Raw genomic sequence first — 23,868 nt, 5'->3', positions numbered from 1 at the left:
AACGAGATATCGCAAGTTGAATTTAAGGGAAATTTTACTTTATTTACTAGTTTTTGCACCTAAACTAGGCCAGTTTGGGATACCTAGTGAAAACAAGGTAAAAAATTACCGTTTTATTTCTTTGTTTAGATAATTGAATTTTCAGTAAAACAACAGAATAAAAATGACAAAAATTACCATCAACTGGTGAATATATAGTTGTTGCTTATCAGGATTCCTGGTATTCTGGTACTGTGAAAGTTACATCGAGGATTCATGTAGAGTACGATTTATCGTTGCATCTCAGAAAATAAGGGTATATTTTGGGCCAGATAGAGAGGATTTACAAAATTGAAAATTGGACTGGTCCCAAAATGCAAAAGTTCTGGTCAACTGTGGGAATTTCTATCTTTTACAGAAATCCAAAATCTATATGAAAAATTTTGAGATTGTAGTGAAGTAGAAAAAAAAGGAATTTAAAAAAAATATATAAGACACAGCTGTTCCTTCCAAAAGGTCGAGCTCTTCAACGTTCAAAAATAATTCACCGTCACAAAAAAAGAATTCGCTGTCACTTCTTCCAACCGTCGTTTCACTCTCTGCCCTCTTCACTCCTGCTTAAAAAAAAAGTACCGTTTATATGCTGCCCATTTCTCCACTTATGCAAATTGCCTATCAACCAGAGCCATCTAGTTTTCCATTTCTCCAAACAGCCAATTTGCAAAGGGGGACAACTCAAACCACACGCTCCCTTGATCTACACGATCATCACATGTCAACCCATCACGTAGTCGCTCGACCAACATGGCGGCCGTCTCTCTCGCTGCGATCTCCGCGGAGCCTCTTCGTGAACATCGCTACTTGGCTCGACGTCGCTGTCTTCCTCTGATGACACCACTACCGGCCGCACATCAAGGATGTGTCGAGGGATGCCGTCGATAGATACATTGTTCGGGGACTGGACACTTGTCACAATGCCCCTCTCATAGCATGTGGTACAGCGAGCATCAGACGGTTTGATCCACACTTCCTCTCCCACTCGCAGTCGCTCGCCTTCCTCCGCGGGTACCTGTGCAGTTCGGGGATGCCGCCACTCGTACTTGAAGACTGCCCTCTGCGGCACTGACTCCACTTTTTGCCCTGACTTGTAGCCATATTATACCAGAAGACAGCTTCTAGGGGCGAAATCTGGCCCCTTTCAGCTATAGCCTTAATGGTCCTGTGATGCCGCTCCACAATTCCGTTTCCGCCTGGTCTATATGCAGCCCTGAAATAGTGCCGCACTCCCCACTTATCCAACACATTCTCCATGGCAGCTGAGCAAAAGGCAGTTCCATTGTCCATTAGCACTTCCGTCACTGGACCCCTCTCCAAAAACACCTATTCCAAGACCTTTGCAATTTCACCTGCATTTCCCCGCCTTGATTTCCCTCCAAATGATTACTCTTCCTGGTCCACAGTCGACCATTGACAGATACGGCCTCTGTCGATAGTGCGTTACGTCTATCGCCAACCTGCTCCAGTTCTCTGCCATCTGAACCTCACCAGCTTCGTGTCTACTCGGCACAAGGTCGATTGATTGACACCGGCTGCATCTCTCAACCACTGTCCTAACGGCCTCCTTTGTGATTCTGGGGTCCACCTTCCTGGCCAAGAACAAGGTTCTATCCACTCCAAAATGGTGCATGTCATGCAAATCCTTCAGAGTGTCTTCATTCAAACAACATATTGCAACAGCCGCCTCATTCGGCGCCTTTAGCCAGGTCTTCCGTACCCTCGTCATCACATCTGCTCTGTTCTTCACTGAAGGAACGATAGTGACCCTAAATTGAAGATCAAATTCCCTAATCAGCTCCCTTAACACCATCAATCGACGCTTTACTAGCATCTCGGCAGCGCCTTTCGTCTTCATCCTCCTTTCTCCTGTAGCTTCCGACTGGATCCAAGAGAACACAGTGGCTGAGTCGGTCCTCATCTCAACATTCTGTAGCCCCCATTTCAAGGCTAAGTTGATGCCCTTCATAACCGCATCCAGTTCCGCCACATTTATGTGAGCCACGTCGTCCTTCTTCCGCAACCAAGCAGCATCTTCTGCAGTAACACCACCTATCTCCAAGGTGACCCCCACTGCTATACAGCTTGCATCACACCACACAACACCTTCTGCACTGTTGAGTACATGCCAAACACCTCTCACTGGATCCTTCCTCTTCACCTCTTCAATAATCTCTCTCATAATGTCCACAGTCTCTTTATCAACTCCATCCTCCCACTTCGCTCCACTAGCTAGCCTTTTGATATAACTACATGCAGTCCGTAGCCATCCTGCCATAGGGTAATGGCCCACCAGTCTTCCGCATATTGAAAAGAGTTCTTGCCTGCTCAATTTTTCCGACACCTCCGGGATCTCATTTCCCCTCCGGAACACTAACCATCCTATCTGGTCCTTTCTTAGTTGGAGCACTAACACAGCTCCTCCCTCCAACGATTCCGGGCGTTTTGCAATTAGCCCAAAGCTGTTGAGGTGTTTTACTACGTCCTCCGCAGTTGTTACCGTCTCATCCACCAAAATATCATCAATGTAGGAACTGGTGGCTCTTCTGACTGCGTCCTCCTTGCTTAGCACCATTTTGAGGATCGCTGCCATGATTTTTGGTGCAGAATTCAGGCCAAAACCCAACCTAGTCAGGCAGTACGTTCGGCCCTTGTATCTGACCAGCTGGTATTTCCAGAATTCCTGTGAAATGTGGATCTGTAGGTATGCAGATTTTAAATCCACAATCGTCGCAGCCTTCTGAATCTGCCTCCACTCTCGCATGGTCTCTCCGCACACGTCCATCACATCGCCTCCCGTGTGACACGCAACGTGTACGTTCAGCTCCCTGAAGTCCAGTACTGGTCGAACTTTTTGTTTTGTGGGCTGAACAACCGCCATTAACGGCAGCACACCTTCCACCTTCTCCGTCCATGGTCTTAAAATCCCCTCTGAGATCCATCGGTCCACCTCCTTCTCAAATTCAACTCTTGTGCCTCCTCGCAACGTATGCTCGTAGCATTCCACTCTGTTGTTCAGTATGGAAGGTTCTCCCTTCCATGCCCACTTGACTGTCCATTTCTCACCATCAAAGTGTGCAGAGAAATCTTGGCCCTCTATCGTGCAACTTTTGTCTAACCCGGCCGTTCCTGTGACACCTTTTTCGAATTGCACACCTGCAGCCCCTTGATGTCCCGCCGAAATAGCTTGTAGGGAAGTAGAAAGAAAAGGAATTAAAAAAAATATATAAGACACAGCTGTTCCTTCCAAAAGGTCGAGCTCTTCAACGTCATAAAATAATTCACCATCACAAAAAAGAATTCGCCGTCACTTCTTCCAACCGTTGTTTCGCTTCCTGAGACGAAATGCACCTACATTGATGTTTTTTGTTTTCTGATCTTTTTTGTAAAACTTAATTTTGTTCTGCAAAAACAAAAACAGTCCCCCTCCCTCCCCTTTTTTATCTCCCCCCCCCCAGACCCTGTTGGTGGAGTATCAGAATACACCGACTGCCCCCCTGCAGAGAGTAAAAGTCCCTCAATGGGGCCACCTGTTGGCCGTAGGTGGCGACCTGTAATGCCTTAGAACGGGATCCTGGTGGCTGAGCAACTCACGACCTTGGAACCAAATGGCCGTGATTTAGCAACACTCCACTTTGGCCCTTACTTCGGCTAGACGGGCGATCGGGCAGGCTCGACCCGACCAACCGGCTAGTTATGACAGTCCCTAATAATAGTAAACCCCCATAAAGAGAAACACAAACACATTATACTCTAACAAAAAAAAACAAAAAAAAACACACACACATACTATCATTAGAAGGCAATGGCAAGGGCCAATCAGATGGTGAAAACTGATACTATTGACAACTAACCCTTTCTACACCTTGCTGGGTCCAAGGAAATGGAAAAAATCGTCATAAGCAGCTATACTCACTGTTTGAGTATATCATCATTGTATCCCTGAGATGCTTGGGCGAATGGGTTTCCCCCCAACCATCTCCCAATTTAGGGCTCCGAGGAGGGTGGGGAGCAAGGATGATGAAAAAACAAAAAATATTCTATGGCTTCCAAAAAAATTAAAAGGCCCCATCCAGAAAGCGATGAAGATGAAAACACAAACTTTCCGGAGTATATAATCTTCGAATCGCAAGATAACACACAAATAGCAAAAATGTCCCCATTCAAAATCGAAAGAATTATCAACAAAAATCTGAACACAAAACAAATTAAAAAATTAAAAAAATGGAACTTTACTTATACAAGTAACTACGAAAAGTAGTGCCGAAGAAATTTTAACATGGACAAAGTTCCATGATATAAACATCAATGCCTACCCTCACAAAACCCTCAACACCTCAAAGGGAGTCATCAGATGTCCAGAACTAAACACCTGCTCTCTATATGAAATAAAAACAAACCTAAAAAATCAAAAAGTTATAGATACTAAAAGAATTACAATAAAAAGAAACGAACAAACAATTAACACCAACACATACATATTAACTTTTAATACTCCTACTCCACCAACTGAACTCAAGATTGGATATATTAACATTAAAGTAGAAACATATCCCCAGACCACTTTGCTGCCTAAACTGCCAAAAATTTGGCCACTTCAAAGAATACTGCACCAGGAAAGCAGTATGTCCAAAGTGTAGCAGTAACGAACACCAGGAAACAGAATGCCAAGGAAATATAAAATGCCCAAACTGTGGAGAGAACCATCCAGCATACTCATCGCTCTGCCAAAACTGGATCAAAGAAAAAAAAAAAAATGAACTCAAATATACCAAAAACATAAGTTTTCCTGAAGCCAGGAAAATTATTGAAACAGCCACCACAACAGAACCAACTAGATCATATGCAGGTGCAACCAAAAATCAATTAAAAACAATAGAAAACACTGAACTAAAGGAAATCTCTACCCTCATAAAATCACTTTGTGAACTAGTTGAGACATTGAGGGCCACCTTAGGGCAACTGCCATCAACTCCAGCTGTACTTGGAAATAACTACCAAACAGTTGAGAGTAAAATCCCACCAGATCCTAAAAGTCAAACACAATCCTCTAACAAAAAACCCACACAAACTGAAAACATCCCAAAATCAAAAGAACACTCGCCTAGTACCCTCCGCAAAGGAACCAGAAAAGAAGAAAACCAAGCAGTAGACATTCAAAATAGATTCCAAATTCTAGAAAAAATGAAAACCGAAAACACCCTGGAAAAAAAAAAGAAACCAAACACAAGTAATCAAGAGGGAAAAAATGAGCAAGAACCCAAAACAGCAACATCCCAAGCAAGACCCAGATCAACGTCCAGATCCAAACAAAAATAAGAAAAAACCCTCGAAAGCCATGAAGTCATGGAGATTGAGGAACCCAACAACCCAAAACAAAAGAAAGAAAATATAAACCATGGCTAACAAAATCCTACAGTGGAACATAAGAGGATTAAAAATTAATATCGAAGAAATACAAATACTTATCAAATCCTTATGTCCTGCAATAATTTGCCTACAGGAAACACACTTAAAAGAAAATGACAAAATTAACATAAAACACTACTCAATATACAACCACAAACAAATTATCATGCAAAGCCACCGGTGGATCATCAATACTGATAAACAAAAACATTCCACACAGCAAAGTGAACTTAAAAAACAAATATGCAAGCTGTTGCAATAACTGCAACACTACACAAAACAGTAACCCTGTGTTCACTCTATATACCACCAAATGAAACAATAAACGAAACAGAATTAAACAATATAATCAAACAACTACCTAAACCTTTTCTACTCTTGGGAGACTTCAATAGTCACAATATATGGTGGGGCAGTAAAAGAAACAACAAAAGAGGCCAAACCAGAGAAAAAATAATTAACCAAAATGACCTATGCCTACTCAACAACAAAGAGAATACATATATGCACCCACCAACGGGAACCCTATCAGCAATCGATATAACACTATGTGACCCAACTATATACATGGATTATAGCTGGAGAACACATAAGGATACATGCGGAAGTGACCACTTCCCAATCATAATAGAAAACGAGAATCCCAAGCTAGAAGACAAAACACCCCGCTGGAATTTACAAAAGGCAAATTGGGAAAATTTCCAAAATACATGTCAATACAGATTAATACCTGAAGCGAATCCTAACTTAGAACACATCACATATTTCAGCAACACCCTACTCACAATAGCCGAGGAGAACATACCAAAAAGTTCCACTACTACAAAATATAACAAACCCTGGTACAATAAAGAATGCAAAGAAGCTATAAGAGCCAGACGTGCAAACCTAAGGAAATTCAAAAACAGTCCAACGAAAGAAAATTTGGACACCTATAAAAACAGCAAAGCCAAAGCACGGAAAACTATTAAAGAATCAAAACGGAACACATGGAAAGACTATGTAACAAAAATTAATCAAAACACAAAACCCAAAAAAGCATGGGAGATGGTCAGAAAAATAGCAGGAAAAAATACAAAGAACCCTATTAAACACCTTATATGCGACAACACGAAGATTACCGACAAACAAAATATCGCAAATAAATTAGCAGAACAATTCTCAATGAACTCATCAAAAAACCAAAATAAAAAATTCCAAGCTATAAAGAAAAATGAAAAAATAAAAATAAACTTCAAATCAAAAAATGAAGAAAACTACAATCAATTATTCAACAGTGCAGAACTAGAGGAGGCAATAAACAAATCTCCCGATACAGCAGTCGGCCCCGACGAGATCCATTATCAATTCCTCAAAAAACTACCAAAACCATCACTGGACTACTTATTACAAATTTACAATGAGATATGGATAACTAACAACATTCCAAAAAACTGGAAGCAGGCAACAGTAATCCCAATACCCAAACCAAAAAAAGATCATACAAACCCAACAAACTACCAACCCATTGCACTAATTAGTTGTTTGTGCAAAACTTTTGAGAGAATGATTAACGAAAGGTTAAATTGGTACTTGGAAAGCAAAAATCTAATTACAGAAAGCCAGTCGGGTTTCAGGAAAAATAGAAGCCCCACCGATCACTTAATAAAACTGGAAACGCGCATAAGAGAAGCATTTGCAAAAAAAGAACATCTAATAGCAATTTTTTTTGACATGCAAAAGGCGTATGACACCGCTTGGAAATACGGAATCCAAAAAGACCTGTATGAACTAGGACTTAGGGATAGAATGCCAGAAATTATCAGAAATTTCTTAACAAATAGAAACTTCCAAGTACGGATGGACAACACTTATTCAGTCCAAAAAGATCAAGAAATGGGTGTCCCCCAAGGCAGTATCCTGTCTGTCACCCTCTTCAACATTAAAATAAACAATATCATAAAAAACATAGACCCAGGAATTGAAAACGCCCTATACGTGGACGACCTACTTATATACTACCAATCTAAATATATACAAACAGCCGAATGCAAACTACAACTGTCTGAATAAAATAAACAAATGGGCTATAGAAAATGGATTTACATTCTCAGAGGAAAAAACTAAATGCATCCACTTTTGCAAATTACGAAAATTCCACCACGACCCCAACCTGAAACTGGATAACAAGAACATCCCACTCACCGACCAACATAAATATTTAGGTATTATATTCGATAAAAAATTGAACCACATAAAATATTTAAAAGCAAAATGCTAAAAGACAATGCAATTGATCAAAGTCTTAGCACACACCGATTGGGGTGCAGACAAAGTCACATTATTGAAATTATACCAAACTCTAATCAGATCTAAAATGGACTATGGATGCTTCATCTATGGAGCAGCAAGGAAGTCCTACATAAAAGAACTAAATACAATCTATCATCAAGGATTAAGATTAGCCTTGGGAGCATTTAGAACCTCTCCAGTAGAAAGCCTCTATATAGAGGCCCATGAGCCTCCACTGATTCTAAGACGACAGAAGTTAGCGCTACAATATTACCTAAAGCTAGTATCATGCCCAACAAATCCTGCATACCAATGTACCCTCCACCCACAATACACACATCTCTTCAACAAGAAAGAAAATATCAAGCCCTACAGCCTCCGGATAAAAAACCTTCTCACAGAAGCCCAAATGGACACTACAAAAATACATAAATATAACAAATCAAAAACTCCACCCGGGATGATCAAACAACCACACATAATATTAAAATTAAATAAATATCCCAAAACGAAAACCCACCCATCAACCTTCCATGAAGAACTACTTATCATCCAGAATACATACAAAGAATATACACAAATTTATACTGACGGATCAAAAGATGGAGATAAAGTAGAATGCGCAGCCATCCACAAAAAAATAAAACTAAAGAAAAGGCTCCCAAACGAATCTTCTATTTTCAGCGCAGAAGCAACAGCCATAGATTTGGCACTAAATATAATAACCAATGATGACCATCAAAAATATATCATATTTACTGACTCACTTTCAATACTCATATCTCTAAAAGAAAAAAAAATGACAAACCCACTTATTACAAAATTGCTAAACAAAATAGATGCCATAACCATAGAAAAAAACATTATCTTTTGCTGGATACCAAGCCATATCGGCATCTACATGAATGAACAAGCAGATAAGGCAGCAAAGGAAACTCTGCAACAAAACCACATGAGTGGAAAAATCCCCTATACAGACCTAAAGACTAAAATAAACACATATTTGAAGAGAAAATGGCAAGAAAACTGGAGCTCATGCACCAAAAACAAATTATTCCAAATAACACCAAATATTGGAACAAGAGACACCAAAAAGTTAACAAGAAAGGAAGAGGTAGTAATGACCAGACTGCGAATAGGTCACACTCACATCACCCACTCACATCTACTAAAAGGGGAGGAGACACCAAACTGTATAACGTGTCAAGAACCCTACACAATACACCATATACTGACAAACTGCATTGACCTTGAACAAATCCGAACAAAGTATTACCAAGAAAAAAATCTGAAAACAATATTAAACAAGATTGATCCCCAAAAAATTATCAATTTTCTGAAAGAAACTAAAATATACTCAAAAATATAAGGAAAGACCCCCCCCCCCCAAAAAAAAAACCTTAAGAACAAACCAATATTTAACACAGCATAACGAACCTTTCGGCATTAAATGACCCAAAAGTGGTTGATATGCCGTAAAACAGAACAAACAAACCAACCAACCAACCAACCAACCGTCGTTTCACTCTCTGCCCTCTTCACCCCTGCTTTAAAAAAAAAAAAAAAAAGTACCGTTTATATGCTGCCCATTTCTCCACTTATGCAAATTGACTATCAACCAGAGCCATCTAGTTTTCCATTTCTCCAAACAGCCAATTTGCAAAGGGGGACAACTCAAACCACACATAGCCATCTAGTTTTCCATTTCTCCAAACAGCCAATTTGCAAAGGGGGACAACTCAAACCACACAGAGCCATCTAGTTTTCCATTTCTCCAAACAGCCAATTTGCAAAGGGGGACAACTCAAACCACAGATTTATTTCTGAGATTAATTCATATCTACTCAATTGTTTTTTCTTTGAGGGGAGTAGTAAATATCGGCCATGAATGCTCTTTAAGCATTCAATGGCTACACCCAGATGAAGCTCTCCTTTGGTGAGGAGGCAGGAAAATGCCTATTCTCAATAAAGCTATATTATAATACTTAGTTTTGTTCGTGAATAGACACACACTATATGATACCATGTGCCAGTTTAAAAAAATTGAAATTTGTACATCTGAATTTATAATTCATGGCTTATGGTAAAAAGATACATCAAATTTGACTGCATAATCAGAAAGAGCACACAATTTTGCATAAGACTGCCAACTTTTATGAGAATAGCTTGAAAAATAAATAAATGGTGGCAAAATTACAGAATTTCTTGAAATGTTGAGGTCTGTAATTTTGCCCACTTTTTCTAAAGAAAAATGTCCACGGAAAAGCCTAAATTTTGGCACTTAAAATTCTCATAACTTTTGAACTACTGATGGTATTTGCATAATTTAAATGGTTTTAAGCATCTTTTACAAAGCTCTTTTCATGCAAGTTGATAAAATAACACTTATCTAAAAAGAAAAAAATCAACTTGTAATGTTACTTTACTAGAATCGAGGATTTTGATTAGCTTGGTAACATCATGTACAGATATTTGTATGTCGCATAATGTGTTTTCAGATACAGGAGGAAATACAAGGGGTTGTCTGTATAGGGTAGAATTAGCTACAAAGTTTTTAGTAAAGAGTTTGGCTTTGTCCAATGCTGACAAAATTACCTCAGGTCCATTGATGATGAGAGCACACAATTCTATTCAAGACCTTGTTTGTTATTTGCCAGAATTGATGGGAACTGAAGCCACTGCTCAGCTACTTTGGACTTGACAGACTGAGCATACAACTCTCCTGTGTTCTTTATTAGTTTTACAGTGGTTGCTGACAGTTCTGAAGATGGCTTTAGTCTCAGTACATCTACTACCTAGAAAGCAATGGAAATAGTGATTTCTGTGCATAATGCCAGCAGCACATTCTGGAGAGAACCACGACTGGCTGTTGGGTTTTTGCTAGAAGTTTTTTAGGGCATGAAGTTGTCTATACCTACAATTAACCATTCTGTCAGGTCTGATACTATAAAATTTTTTTTTTTTTTTTTTTTTTTTTTCCATTCTCACCCCAACAAGGCACAGTGCCATTTTGATGTAGGGGGCTACAGTTGGGGACATGTTGCAGGGATACTATGTAAGGAGATGAGCAGTAAAGATGTCTTCACATTACACTTGAACTTCTGCATTATCAGTACAACTGGGAAAGCAGAATTTTGGAAGAGAGTTTCAAAGTATAGCAGTTCTGGGGAAGAAACTATTTGAGTAGAAGGTTTTCTTACATCTAGGGATCAGTGTAGGGGTGGGATCTTGCTGTTTGCGGGGGTATTTATGTCAAGGAGATGCAAGTGCTTGTAGTTCGTCAGAGCATTCACCATTAAAATACTTGTAGAACAGGCAGAGATGCAACATTTCGTCGATGGGGCAGAGGTTGAAGCTTAGATGACAGTTCATGACCTATCAGGTTAGCGAGTGCAATCCAAACACACATATAGGGCAATTTAGGGTCTTCTCTGGAGATGTCCCTACCACATGGAAAGCCATCTCTAATGTAGGCACATATTCTATGCCCATGTCGATCTTGGGGGTCAGATTTGGATACTAAATTGGAATATCCTTTTATTACAAACTCATCTTGGGAAATAATTGGTCCAATGCCAGTTTCGCTTAGGAAAGAAAGGTTTGATCTCCTATAATCAGATTCCAACCTCTGGAAGGTTGGAACGTAGATCCCTGATGTTGGAAAAGGAGACATTAGAAGTTGGAGTTTTTGGTTTAATGGTTCCCTTTTTAATTTTTGGTAAAGGTGCAGTATCTTTCCACTTTCAAAAAATCCTTTAAAATTCCCACTTATTATAGGTTTTCAAAGGTGCTGAAAACTAAAATAACATTTAAATTCCAATAGTTTCCAAGATATGAAGAAATTATAGTTTCAGAAAGTGGGGTATCACTTTTTTTATATTCATTTAACGTAAAATGAAGACTCATTTAATAGCCACCTTTATTTTTTGGAGTGGGGGGGGAGGGGCGGCTGTTATTTTTTGTGGGTGGTGTTTAGTTAGTAAGTACAGGTGCAGTATCTTTCATATAATTTGATTGCACGCGCTTGCATGTACAACAATGGCCACCACTTATAACATAAAGAATTACATTGCTTAATATTCGGAAAAATATTTACTTGCAGAAAATTTTTAAATTAACACATTATAACGTAAAATAGGTAATTATGGCCTGGTAGCCTAACGCGAAACCAACTTTGAAAAAAAAAAAAAAAAAAACTTTTTTCCAAAGGTTTTCGGGTGTGCTGAAAACAAATATCACACTTAAATTTTTCACAAATAAGTGGTTTCCTAGATATAAAGTAATGTAATATGCACATGATTACACATACAACATTGGCCACCACTTATAACACGAAGATCTACATTGCTTAATATCCAGAAAACTACTTATTTGCAGAAAATTTAAATCCAATATTCATTTGAAGCACGCTCGAAAATCCCTAGAAAAGATTTTTAAAGGTAAGTTTTGTGTTGGTCCAGCAAGAAGCCACAATTACCAAATAAACACTCCCACTTTCCAAAAATTTTCCAGACCCCCACCCCCAATAAAGGTGACCATAAAGTGAGTGCTTATTTTGCATTAAATTAATAAAGAAAAGTGATCTCCCACTTTTTTAAGCTATAATTTCTTCATATCTTGGAAACTACAGTAGAACCCTGGGATACGATGGTCCTAGGATATGTTTTTTTTTTTCAGGTTACGATGTGGAATACAATGCTTTTCTGGCCCCTAATTATAATATTTACCTCGCTTTACAGTGTTATTTATAATGTTATTTGATTATATACATGTGTATTATATACTGTACTGTATTTTGTTACTAATTTTTGGTGCTGTATCCCGGGGTTCTACTGTACTTTTCTCCTGGAATTTTAAACATTATTTTCGTAGTTTCGTTTTCAGCACCTTCGAAAACCTACAAGAGTGGTAATTTTAAAGGATTTTTTTAATGGTAAAAAGATGCTGCACCTTTACCAAAAATAAATATCAGGAATATCGCTAAATAGGGTTTGCGGGTGATATGAGAAAAATAAGTGATTTAAAATGTTTCTGATCTTAAACATTATTACATAAGGAGCCATTTCAAGTAAAAATTAAATTTCTTTTACCCATATAAACTAGAGAAATTACACATTTTAATTGTGTAATGATTAAGATGGTTGCCACTTGCAATTTCATGAACATAAAGCAGCTTTAACCTTGCAATCAAAAATTAAGATCAAGTTAAACGGAACGAAATACAAGAAAAAAAAAAAACTTGATAAATAATTTAAACAACTTTTTTTCAGAATTGATCCAAGACAAAGTTGAAATATGATAATTTAAACGTTTATTGTTACTCATGTGGAATAAATGCAAGTAAAAAAACATGAAAAATAATTTTATTTTTATATAATTTAAAATGACAAATTAAACCACTTTTAAGTTGTTTCATTTATTTGTCATTCTAAGATTGTTTAAAATTTTATGTTCCAACTAGTCAGCTTTGCCTCGGATCGTTCCCCCCCAAAAAAAAGGTTTTTTTAATTATTTGTCGTACTAAATTATATGAACAAAAATAATTTAAAATAAAAATTGTGTAAAAGTTGTTTAAATTATTTATCACGTTTCTTGCATTTCATTCCATTTTACTTTTGGATCGCAAGGTCAAGGCTGCTTCATGCTTATGAAATTTCGAGTGGCAGCCATCTTGATTCTTATTAATTTTTATTTATTGCGGACTATTATTCTCATCTTTACGGCCAACTATTCCTCTGGTCTTCGTCGGGTGGTAACCACGACGGATAGGAACTTCGAATCTCCTAACTGCATTCTCAGCAATCACTGCCATCCGTAGTTGTTGTCGTCTCACCATGTTTTGGCCAAGTAAGCCTCTGGCCGGCTTTGGGTAGGATTGAAACCGCTATCTTCAGACAATGCTCATCTGGAACCGTAGAGATTCAACGTCTCTATCAACTGCGCCATGGACCCCGAAGGGCGATCAAGGTTGGATTTTTTGATCTTATAAATCCACGTTTATTTATTATCTGATCTTCCATGGTCAGGTCCGTACCGAATGGTATATATATTATTTTAATTGGAATTCATTATTGAAATGAGTATTATTTATATTAATTTTTATTTATTGCGGACTATTATTCTCATCTTTTTTAGTTGTAATTTCACAACGTTTTGGCCAACTATTCCTCTGGTCTTCGTCACATGGTAACTGCAATGGATAGGAACTTCTCGTCTCACCATGTTTTGGCCAAGTAAGCCTCTGGCCGGCTTTGGGTAGAATTGAAACCGCTATCTTCAGACAATGCTCATCTGGAACTGTAGAGATTCAACGTCTCTATCAACTGTGCCACGGGCCCCGAACAACAACTATGGATGGCAGTGATTGCTGAAAATGCAGTTAGGAGATTACATCTCACAAAAAAAAAATTACATCTCACATGTGATTTTGAGGTGCGGCCAGGCACCATAAAAGCAGGTTGCTGGAAGTGAGCAGAAGGGTTCAGACCTGTGTACAGTGAACTTTGTTGTACGTCTCATCAGACTTTTCCGATTCAAGCTATTTCGGTGTTTTGTTACGTTATGGACAGGTTCGACCTAAAATTGATTCCAGAATTCGACGGCTCCCCCGCCGGCCTTCTGTAGTCGAGTGGTGGGAAAAGGCCAAGCATGTCTGCAGGCTATGCCAAATAAAGGATCCAGCACTAGTCATTCCGCTGAGGCTCACCAAAAGAGTGTACACAGTCTATCAGCAGCTCGGAGATGAACCAGGGCTGTAGGAGGTTAGATGGACACTATACACAACCTTTGCTATGGACCCTTTCATCGCCTGGAGGCAGCACCGAGTGGCGGCTTGGGCCAAATGAGACAGTGGATGTATACCTGGCCGGTTTAAGGAAGCTAGCTGCACCGTTTGGTCAAGCTAGCAACGAAATATTAGGACGAACCTTTCTGGCCGGACTCCCGGACAACGTCAGCCGACTGCTGTGAGCATTGTCAAGGCTCAGTGAGCTGGGGCTAGATGAATTGCTGGCCAGAGCCCAGAATATTCTAAAAGACAATGCGGAGCTAATTTCACCAGCTGCGGAAGCACCCACACTGACAACAGAAGACACGAATAGTTATAAATGTGGCAGGTCAAATAATTTTTCCAAAGACTGCCGAAGCGATGTGAAGGATGCACCTGACCGAGGGATACGAAGACACATGCAATGCTACCAGTTCAAGAAGTTGGGCCACTTAGCGAGAAGTTGTCCGGGAAACAGGCGAGGAGAGTATGCTATAGCACCAGTCTTCTTCCCAGATCACTGCTAAACAAGGCGCTACCAGTACTGAGCATGCACGTCAATGGGTATGAGTACTTCACACTCGTAGACACTGGGTTCACGCAGACTCTTGTGCGCAAGGCATGCTGTTATATGTGGGACGAGATGAAGGTCCCGGTGTTGGTAGTTGGAAGGGCTCTCTAGCCTCTTATGGAGTAAGCATCACCCGTGTGAGTTTCGGCGATGGGCCCTCAATAGCAGTGCGAGCCCTGGTTATAGACAGTGAACTGTTTGGTTATGACCTGCACCTAGGATTGGACTCTATCAGAGAATTGGGTGGCATCTGTATTGATGATGAGGGTAGGGCATGGTTCGTTGAAGCAGGTCTTGCTCTGGGCGCAGCTATGGAGCCAGTGCACAGTTCTGGACGGTATCCTGGAAATGGTCGAACAAGCAGCTGCCAGAGAAGTTGTACAACAGAGTGCTGGAATATAAGATTCCCCCCGGAGCCCATGCAAAATATGACAAGAAACTACAAACTTTGATCGATAATGGGTGGCTAGTTCCTTATCCTGAGAAAGAATTTGGTCCCCCAAAGTGCCTGATCCTGCTAATGGAGGTTATCCAGCAAAAAAAGCCGAAAGTGAGGCCGGTGCTTGACTATTGGGAACTTTTTTTTTTTTTTTTTAATTCAATTTTCACCCCAAACAAGGCACAGTGCCACTTTGAAGCAAGGGGCTACTATCAGGGACTTAATTAGCGGGGTCATTATGAAGAGAGATGAGTAGATAGATGTTTGTTGACATTACACTTGAACTTCTGCATATCGTTGCAGTTGGGAAAGCAGAATCCCGGAAGGGAGTTCCAAAGACCCGCAGTTCTGGGGAAGAAACTATTGGAGTAAAAGGCTTTCTTGCACCTAGGGATCTCTACTGTAAAGGGATGAGACTTAGTAGCTTGTCAGGTTTGTCGGGGGTAGTTACGTCGGGGAGGTACAAGTGTTTGCAGTTCGTCAGAGCATTCACCATTGAAGTATTTGTAGAACAGGCAGAGGGATGCAACATCTCGTCGATGGGACAGAGGCTGAAGCCTAGATGACAGTTCAGGACCTATCAGGTTGGCGACTCTCTTTTGAACCCTGTCCAGGAGCGAGAGACAAGAAGCAAATGCACCAGCCCAGATGTGACAACAGTACTCCATACATGGGCGAATGGTTGCCTTAAAGAGGTATAGGATACTGTCAGGCGTAAGTAGTTTTCTAGCACGGTAGAGGGAGCCAACCTTCCTTGCAGCAGCCTTGGCAATGCTCTCAATGTATCTATTCCAGTTCATATTCCCTGTAAACGTTAGGCCGAGGAGTTTAAAAGAAGTACTTTCAGGTAATGTGTTCTTAGCCATTGCTATTGGTGGTAGAGAAGGTTTCTTGTAGTTATTGAAGGAAACAAGCTTAGTCTTAGCAGCATTGAATGAGACCAACCATTTTTGTCCCCATTCCACTACGGATTGGAGGTCATCCTCTAGTGTTTCTGCCATTTCCTTGGATATGTGTTCATTTGTTTTCCCCTCATATCTGTTATAGAGAGTGGTGTCATCGGCAAATATACCCATCTCCGAAACAATTTTATCAGGGAGGTCGTTTATGAATATCAGGAATCATAGAGGTCCAAGGATAGACCCCTGAGGTACTCCCGCATTTATGTCGTATTGTTTGGATGTACGACCGTCGAGGACAATTTTGATTTTTCTATTACTTAAGAAGGATTTAATTACATTATGAATTCTTCCAGTGATTCCATATGATCTAATTTTCCTTAGAAGACCATCGTGCCATACCCTGTCAAAAGCCTTAGATATATCGAGGGCCACCGCTCTACCCTCCCCTGTTTTATCCAATGAACGGTATATATGTTCAGAAACTACAGTTAAGATATCTGCTGTTGAATGGGCTTGCCTGAATCCATATTGTTTGTCAGTCAGGAGTTTAGCAGCTGTTAGGTGCTGGACTAGGGCTTGATTAACTAAGGACTCAAATATTTTGGCGAAAAGCGGGAGGAGGCTAATGGGGCGATAATTTAGTGGGTCAGTTCTTTCACCAGAATTCTTGAAAACTGGTACCACAGAGGCGGTTTTCCAGCAGTCGGGAAAACAAGATTCATTAAGACATTTATTATAAAGTTTGGACAGAACTGGAGTAACCTCGGCAGAGCATTTTTTTAATAGCACAGCCGGGATGAGATCTGGTCCACACGCTTTTGAGGTGTCTAGGTTTTTTATAATAGCATGTACCTGAGAAGGGGTGATTTTCAAATCGTCTAGTGAGGCGTCTGTTCGCAGAGGAAAATCAGGGAGTGAGTGGTGTACCGAGTTCAGTGTGGAGTTTGAGGCAAACCGACTGGCAAGCAGATTAGCCTTGTCAGTTGCCATGCAAGCAACCTCATGATCGTTTGATAGTGGGGGAATAGTTGACTGTCCATTATTTACTACGCTGTTGTAGATTTTCCAAAAATCCCGGGTTCCTAATTTCTGTGCTTCGATGCGTTTTCTGGTGGTTTCAGAGTAATCTGTCTTAGCTGTGTCTATCACTCTCTTACAATTATTTCTACCTTCTATATACTTCTGTTTATTTGAGCTGGACTTATGTCGGTTGAATCTGCGGAATGCATGCTGCCTTTGACAAATGGCAGCTGCACAAGCAGAAGTAAACCATTGGGGGGAGTGGGGCTTGCTATAGAATTTCCGTGCGGGAACATGTGCTTCAATAGCAGTTTTGAACCATTCAGTGGTCTCATTTGCACACTGTTCCGCTGGAAGAGTAAAGATATTTTGCCATGGGGCATCTCTGATGAGCTCCCTGATGGCTTCCCAGTCAGCCTTTTTGTAATACCTCGTTGTTTTGAGTAGTGGGTCTTCAGTTTTAGGACGAGAATTTAGGCTGATTTCTACCATTATCACAGCGTGATCAGCATTCCCGAGTGGGCTGAGGGCATTTGTTGTACAGTCATTGGGAACCGTTGTCAGAAAGAGATCTAGAAGTGAGGCATGTTGATCTTGCTGGTCTGTGAAACGTGTCGGAAATGTAACCAACTGAGATAGGGAATGGGATATAGAGAAGCTATGTGTTGCGCTACCAGCTACGTCTGTGTGATTAGAGAATCCTAGCCAGTTACTGTGGTGGACATTGAAGTCACCAAATGCATGTATTTGTGCGCTAGTATCGAGGGAGAGTGCTATATCTATGCTGTCTGAGACTTTGTTTATTAGGGTACAGTCTTGGTTTGAGGAAGAGCGGTAGAGAAAATACAAGTAGCTAATATTGTGTTGCATATTTAGTCTGAAGCACATAAAGGCCTGGTCCTCTGATTCTAGTTTTGTTTCTCTAGTCAGGGGGAGGGTATTACGAATATAGACTCCAAGTCCATGCATATGTCTGTCCGAGTCCTTACGGTAGAGTGGGAGATAACCAGGCATGTTAAAGTGGTTAGAGGGAATGGAGGAGTGAAGGTTAGTTTCACTTGATGCTAAGATATCCGGGGTGTTTACAAGGAGAAATGACTCAACATCATCTAAGTTAGTTCTAAGTCCGCGGATATTAGTAAATACAAGCCTCAAGGGAGGAGGCAGGTTGGTTTTCTTTGAGTTTGGTCCTGGTTTAAACGTAACTTTTGCTTGAGCTGTCATTTCATTCAGTTAGGGTGAGTGAGTGAGGGGGTGCTGGACAAGTAGTTGTGCAGAATACCAGACATGCAATACAAGTAGACCATCTGAACTAGCACGTGGACCCTTTTACAGCTCGCGCAGATGTGTTCGCCAAGAAATTAAGAGAATGGCGGCAAATGGGATCTAATATATCTGTTAGATCTTTGCAAGGCATATCTGCAAGTGTGCGTGCACCAATCACTGTGCCCCTATCAAACCATACTTATTAAGGGGAAAAGGCATTGCCTAACCCGCATGGGGTTTGGACTTAATGTGGCACCATCGATTATGAAGATGATTGTTGATGCTGTTCTGACTAAGGATGAGCACGTGCAGCAGGCAACATCTGCATATGTTGATGATGTGTACGTGGACAAGCAAATAATGGCTGCGGCGCACATGGAGGAGCATCTCTGGCCTCCTCAGCAAGGAACCGGAAAGGTTACGGGATAGTGCACAGATGCTTGGTCTGCAGGTCTGGAAAGAGAATGATGTCCTATGTTGGAAACAAGGTCCCTGACATGCCCCACATTGCTACACAGCGAAGCATATTTTCTCTGTGTAGAAAGTTGGTTGGGCATCTCCCTGTGAACGGCTGGCTTTGTATTGCAAATCATCATCAAACGGAGAACATCAAATGTTACCGCTGGGTGAGATGATGAAGTTCATGATGCCCCTCTCAATACAATGACTGGGGAGGTCCTCACCAGGGTGCGCAAGGAAGATCCAGCATGGGACTGATGGTGCGTCGACGGCCAAGACCTCAGTGTGTGGGTTGACGCAAGCTCTCCTGCCACTGGCATGTCGCTCCATGATGAGGCTGTGGTGGAGGATGTTTGCTGGCTACAACCAGAAAAGGACTCCCAGCATATAAACCTGGCAGAGCTTGATGCCGTCATCAAGGGGATAAACTATTAATACTAATACTATTAAAAAAATAGCATGGTAATATAATATAAAAACCTTATCCAAGTAAGGGGAAGAGTAACTTATGTTGTCTTTGGCAGCATTTATTTGTTGTATTTTGTTTTGTGTGGGGGGGGGTACAAAGATAGCACCATGCTTTTCTCTCCTAAGTCATAGATAAAAAAAAAGAAGAAAAAGGGGGAGGGGGGTGTATTTTTTTTTTATTTTTTAGGTGGGGAGGGGAACTGAAAGCCTGCACGTATCCAAACCGAGGAGGTTATGTTATTTGTAGTGACACCATCCACCGAGTACCACATGACCTAATTTTTCCCAGACTGAAAACTAGACTCAAATTTCAAATCCCCTCAGCACTATTTGCACCCTTTTTTTATCTACTTGCATAAGTTTGTGTTTTAACAATCTTTGTGCGTCTGTCACTACACTATTTTTTAAATAGTATTTTCTAGTTAAATTCAGTTTCTGAACATATTTTTGTTTATTAAATTGTTAGGTGAAAGTACAAAATACTTACAAAACACTTTAGGAGATAGCTTGTTAGCACCCTGGTACTTGTACAGTTTAATCAAGCAAGACATAAAAAAAATGAAAATATGGAGAAAAAAAAAAAAGGTTATATTGTACGTATCTATTTTGAACTGAAGATCTCTGAAAAAAAATTTCACTTAATTTGATCGAGTAGTTTTTTTGTTTTGTTTACAGCGGTAAAACACATTTTTATGACAGCACGTTAAAGGCAGACATCTTGGATTTTTTAAAAATTTTGTTTGAATTTTAGAAACGCCACGAGGAGATAACTCAGTTAAAGCACCGACACTCCTTCCCCATTTTTAATACTAGCTTTTCTTCCTAAAAATCAAACCTTTTGCTCGGTATCATAAGAAATTGTTTTTTCGCTGTAAAACAAAAACTACTTGATGAAATTAAGTGAAACTTTCTTTCGGAGAACTTCATTCCATAACGGATACGTAAAATTTAAACGTTTTTCTACATTTTCATTTTTTAATGTCTTGATTAAACTGTACAAGTACTAGCACCTCTTATAAAATAATGGGGATTTTGTCACTGTGAAATTTTGTGACACTTTTTGAGTGGATTTCTATTGGTATTTTGTTTATTTTGAGACATCAGAGCCTTTATTGACGTTCCCAAGATGCAGTGTTCATATCTGCCATAATGATGGTCGGTTTAACTTACAAACTGAACACTGCTTGGTTTTTGAACCGAATAAAAACTTTAAAATGTGTTAAAACACACAAAACTTACTCAGGTAGGTAGAAGAGTAACTTATCTTGCCTTTGATAAGCTTTATTTGTTATATATTTGAATTTTTTTACCCTTTTTTTTTTCGTTTCTTGGCTTCTTTGCTAAATCCCCCTCCCCCAATAATTAATTGTTGAACACTAAGCACAGAATAAATAAAGTTTTTTTTTTTAAACAAAAGGATTTTATTTATACAGCAGAAAGTTGACTGTCAAGCAGTCATTCTTTTGTATGTAATCCGGGGTCAGCCAGCAGTAATCTTTGGTGAAGTTGCTGGAATGTAATGTCGAGTGGACAGAGAACGAGAGTAGGAGAGAAATGTCTGGCTTCGCTGCTGATTGGATTCTCTCTACCGGCTGACTGTGGTTTCCAAAGGGGCTAAAAGAAGTTCTTTAGGGGAATCAATACGCACTGCCAGATGATTGGTCATTGTGTGGCCGAATCACTCAGCAGGTTGGTATTGATTCACAAAAGAAAATAGATCTTTATTTGTTATTGTTACAACACCCTCCCCTCCCCATTTTAAGAATAGGTTTCTAAATAACATTATTTTAGTGCGGTAACAGATCGCTTGAAAATTAAACAAAATAGTGATAGAAATACGTTCATTTAATTCCAACAATCATGTGAACATGTAATTTGTCTAATTCTCAATTTTTCAGCAATTATCAAGAGTTGACATAGCGTTAAAAGAAATTGCTTTTTTTTTTTTTGCTTTTTTTTTTTTGCTTTTTTTTTTTTTTTTTGCTTTTTTTTTTTTTTCCAAGACTTGACAGTACTTTTGTTTCAAAGTAAAGAAATGCTTTAAAATAAGTTAAAACTTATCCAAGTAGGTAGCAGAGTAGCTTATATTACCTTTGGTAACATTTATTTGCCGTATATATAGTTTTGCTCTTTTTGTTTATTTTTGTCATATATATATATATATATAACAAAATGTCTATATTCCAAATCCAAAAAAATCTGAAAAGTAGTTGAAATTGTGTTTTATCATAAAACACAATTGCAATTACTCTTCTGATTATTTTTGGATTTATGTAATCACTAGCGGGGGGTAGCCGGCGTTGCCTGGGTGTGTGGAGATGTATGTTGTTTTGGGTAATTCAAAACACCCGGGTGTTTGTGTCAAGGGGGGGGTAAAATAAAAAAATGTTTTGGTAGGTAAGTATGAGAATCGAACCCGAACCTTTGAGGCGAAGTTGGAAATTAAAGTGTGAAAAAAAAAAAAGTGCGGTTAACCATTGGGCCACCGCAAAATACTAACGGAAGCACGTTTAAATTTATTTAATTATTTAGAATTGGCAGGTGCACGTTTTAATGACTTAATGAGGTCAACTTTGACTGCAGGACAGTATTTTATTTACTGCGGGAACGCTTTTTTATTTTTATTTTCCAAGATATTGGGGGAGGGGGGCCGCTCCCCATAACAACGCGATTGTCCAAATTGAATAGCAATTTTCTGATATAAGGAAAATTTCCATATTGATCAAAGCTGATTGCTTTCGGACATTTCCGGCGATCGCAACCGGAAAAAAATACCGCCAGAATTAGTGTCGCTTTTATTATACGAAAAGGCCTAATCCACATGCGGCGAGTGAAAAATGTTGAATATTTATCTTTTTGAAGTCGAGCAAATTAAATAGACAAACGACCTCCATTGTTAACTCGTAGATATTATGATTTATATGTGATATAAAAAGTTTTAAGAAGTTGTGAACTGACTGACCGCTTCTCGAAAAAAAAGCCTTTTACAGACATACACAAAAAACGAACATACATACATACATTTTCGCTTTTATATTCATAGACATCCATATTCTTTTTATTTTATTTTAAAGTTAAAGAATTCTTATTCTTCTGATGACTCGGGTAGAAAATAATTTTTTAAAAAAATTGGCATAGTAATTATATGAATGTTTTTGTATTACGAAAAAGGTGCTGTCAAGAATTGAACATTTTAACATGCTGAAAGAAAATACACAATGTGAACAATATCTTGGAATTTGAAATATAGACGTTTTGTCATTTATTTGTATATGCTCTGTAGTTATGTTTAACATACATCGAGCTTCATAAATAAAAGAATTGGTATATAAATATGATTGAATAAGCATTGTTATGATGTGATGTGTAGTGTTAGTACGCATGCGGCATATACGAGGGGCGTGCAATAAGTAATGCTCCTGACTCACTTCCAGTTGGCTGATCTAGCTGAAATTTTGCCTGTACAATGATTTATATCTCTACGGGTTATGTGACAAATTACAGCTCTGAACTAATTGTGGTTTCTGTTTTACAGTTGTTTGAACTGAGTCAGGTGTGAAATGGAGCCTGTTGAATGTCTAGCAGTGATCCAGTTTTTGTATTTGAAAGGACGCACACCACAGGAGACTTTTGATGAAATAAAAGAAACTTATGGTGATAATGCCCCATGATATGACCTTGTAAAACGCTGGCATCATGAATTCAAACATGGCTGGAGGTCTGTGGAAACAGCTCCCAGACCTGGTCGCCCTCTTCTGCCATTGATGAGGCATCTGTCCGTCAAGTTGAGGCTGCCATTTTGGAAGATCGGCGCATTACTATTCGCCAAATAGCCCAAGATGTCAAGATTAGTACAGGGTCTGTGAAAACTATCATTCATGACTATTTGCATATGCATAAGATGCCTGCCAGATGGATTCCCAGGTTGCTCACAACATTCCAAAAGCGAGAATGCATTGAGTGCTCGAGTATGAATTTGGAGATGTGCCAAGAAGATGAGTCAAAGTTTTTCAAAAGACTGATTACACAGGATGAAACCTGGGTCCATTACTATGATCCAGAGACCAAAGCCCAGTCAATGCAGTGGAAGCACTTGGACTCACTACCTCCAAAGAAGGCAAGGGGTCAGCCCTCCGCTGGCAAGGTCATACTCACAGTCTTCTGGGACCAGGATGGAGTAGTGATGACAGATTTCCTGGCAAAGGGTACTACAATTACAGGAGCCTATTGTACTTCACTTTTGAGGAAATTAAGGGAAGCTATC

At 39.5% G+C, this 23,868-nt stretch overlaps 1 protein-coding gene across 6 annotated transcripts in view; it reads left to right on the top strand.

Annotated features, from left to right (window-relative positions):
• Positions 1–23,868, top strand: part of LOC145283680 (exosome complex component CSL4-like) — a 141,968-nt gene that overhangs the window by 62,354 nt on the left and 55,746 nt on the right. Inside the window, exon 1 of one of the 6 annotated variants that reach the window (XM_080132697.1) lies at positions 13,523–13,680. The exons of the other annotated variants lie outside the window; for them this stretch is intronic. Coding sequence (XP_079988823.1) covers positions 13,611–13,680 — 70 coding nt within the window. The 5' untranslated portion in view covers positions 13,523–13,610. Of the gene's footprint in view, positions 1–13,522; positions 13,681–23,868 lie in introns of those variants that run through there. 6 annotated transcript variants of the gene reach the window in all.

Source organism: Euprymna scolopes, chromosome 8 (assembly GCF_053919585.1).
Source record: "Euprymna scolopes isolate OS-2025 chromosome 8, ASM5391958v1, whole genome shotgun sequence".
Lineage (NCBI taxonomy): Eukaryota > Metazoa > Mollusca > Cephalopoda > Sepiida > Sepiolidae > Euprymna > Euprymna scolopes.
Note: the sequence above shows the minus strand (reverse complement) of the source record. Positions and strands in the feature narration are given on the sequence as shown.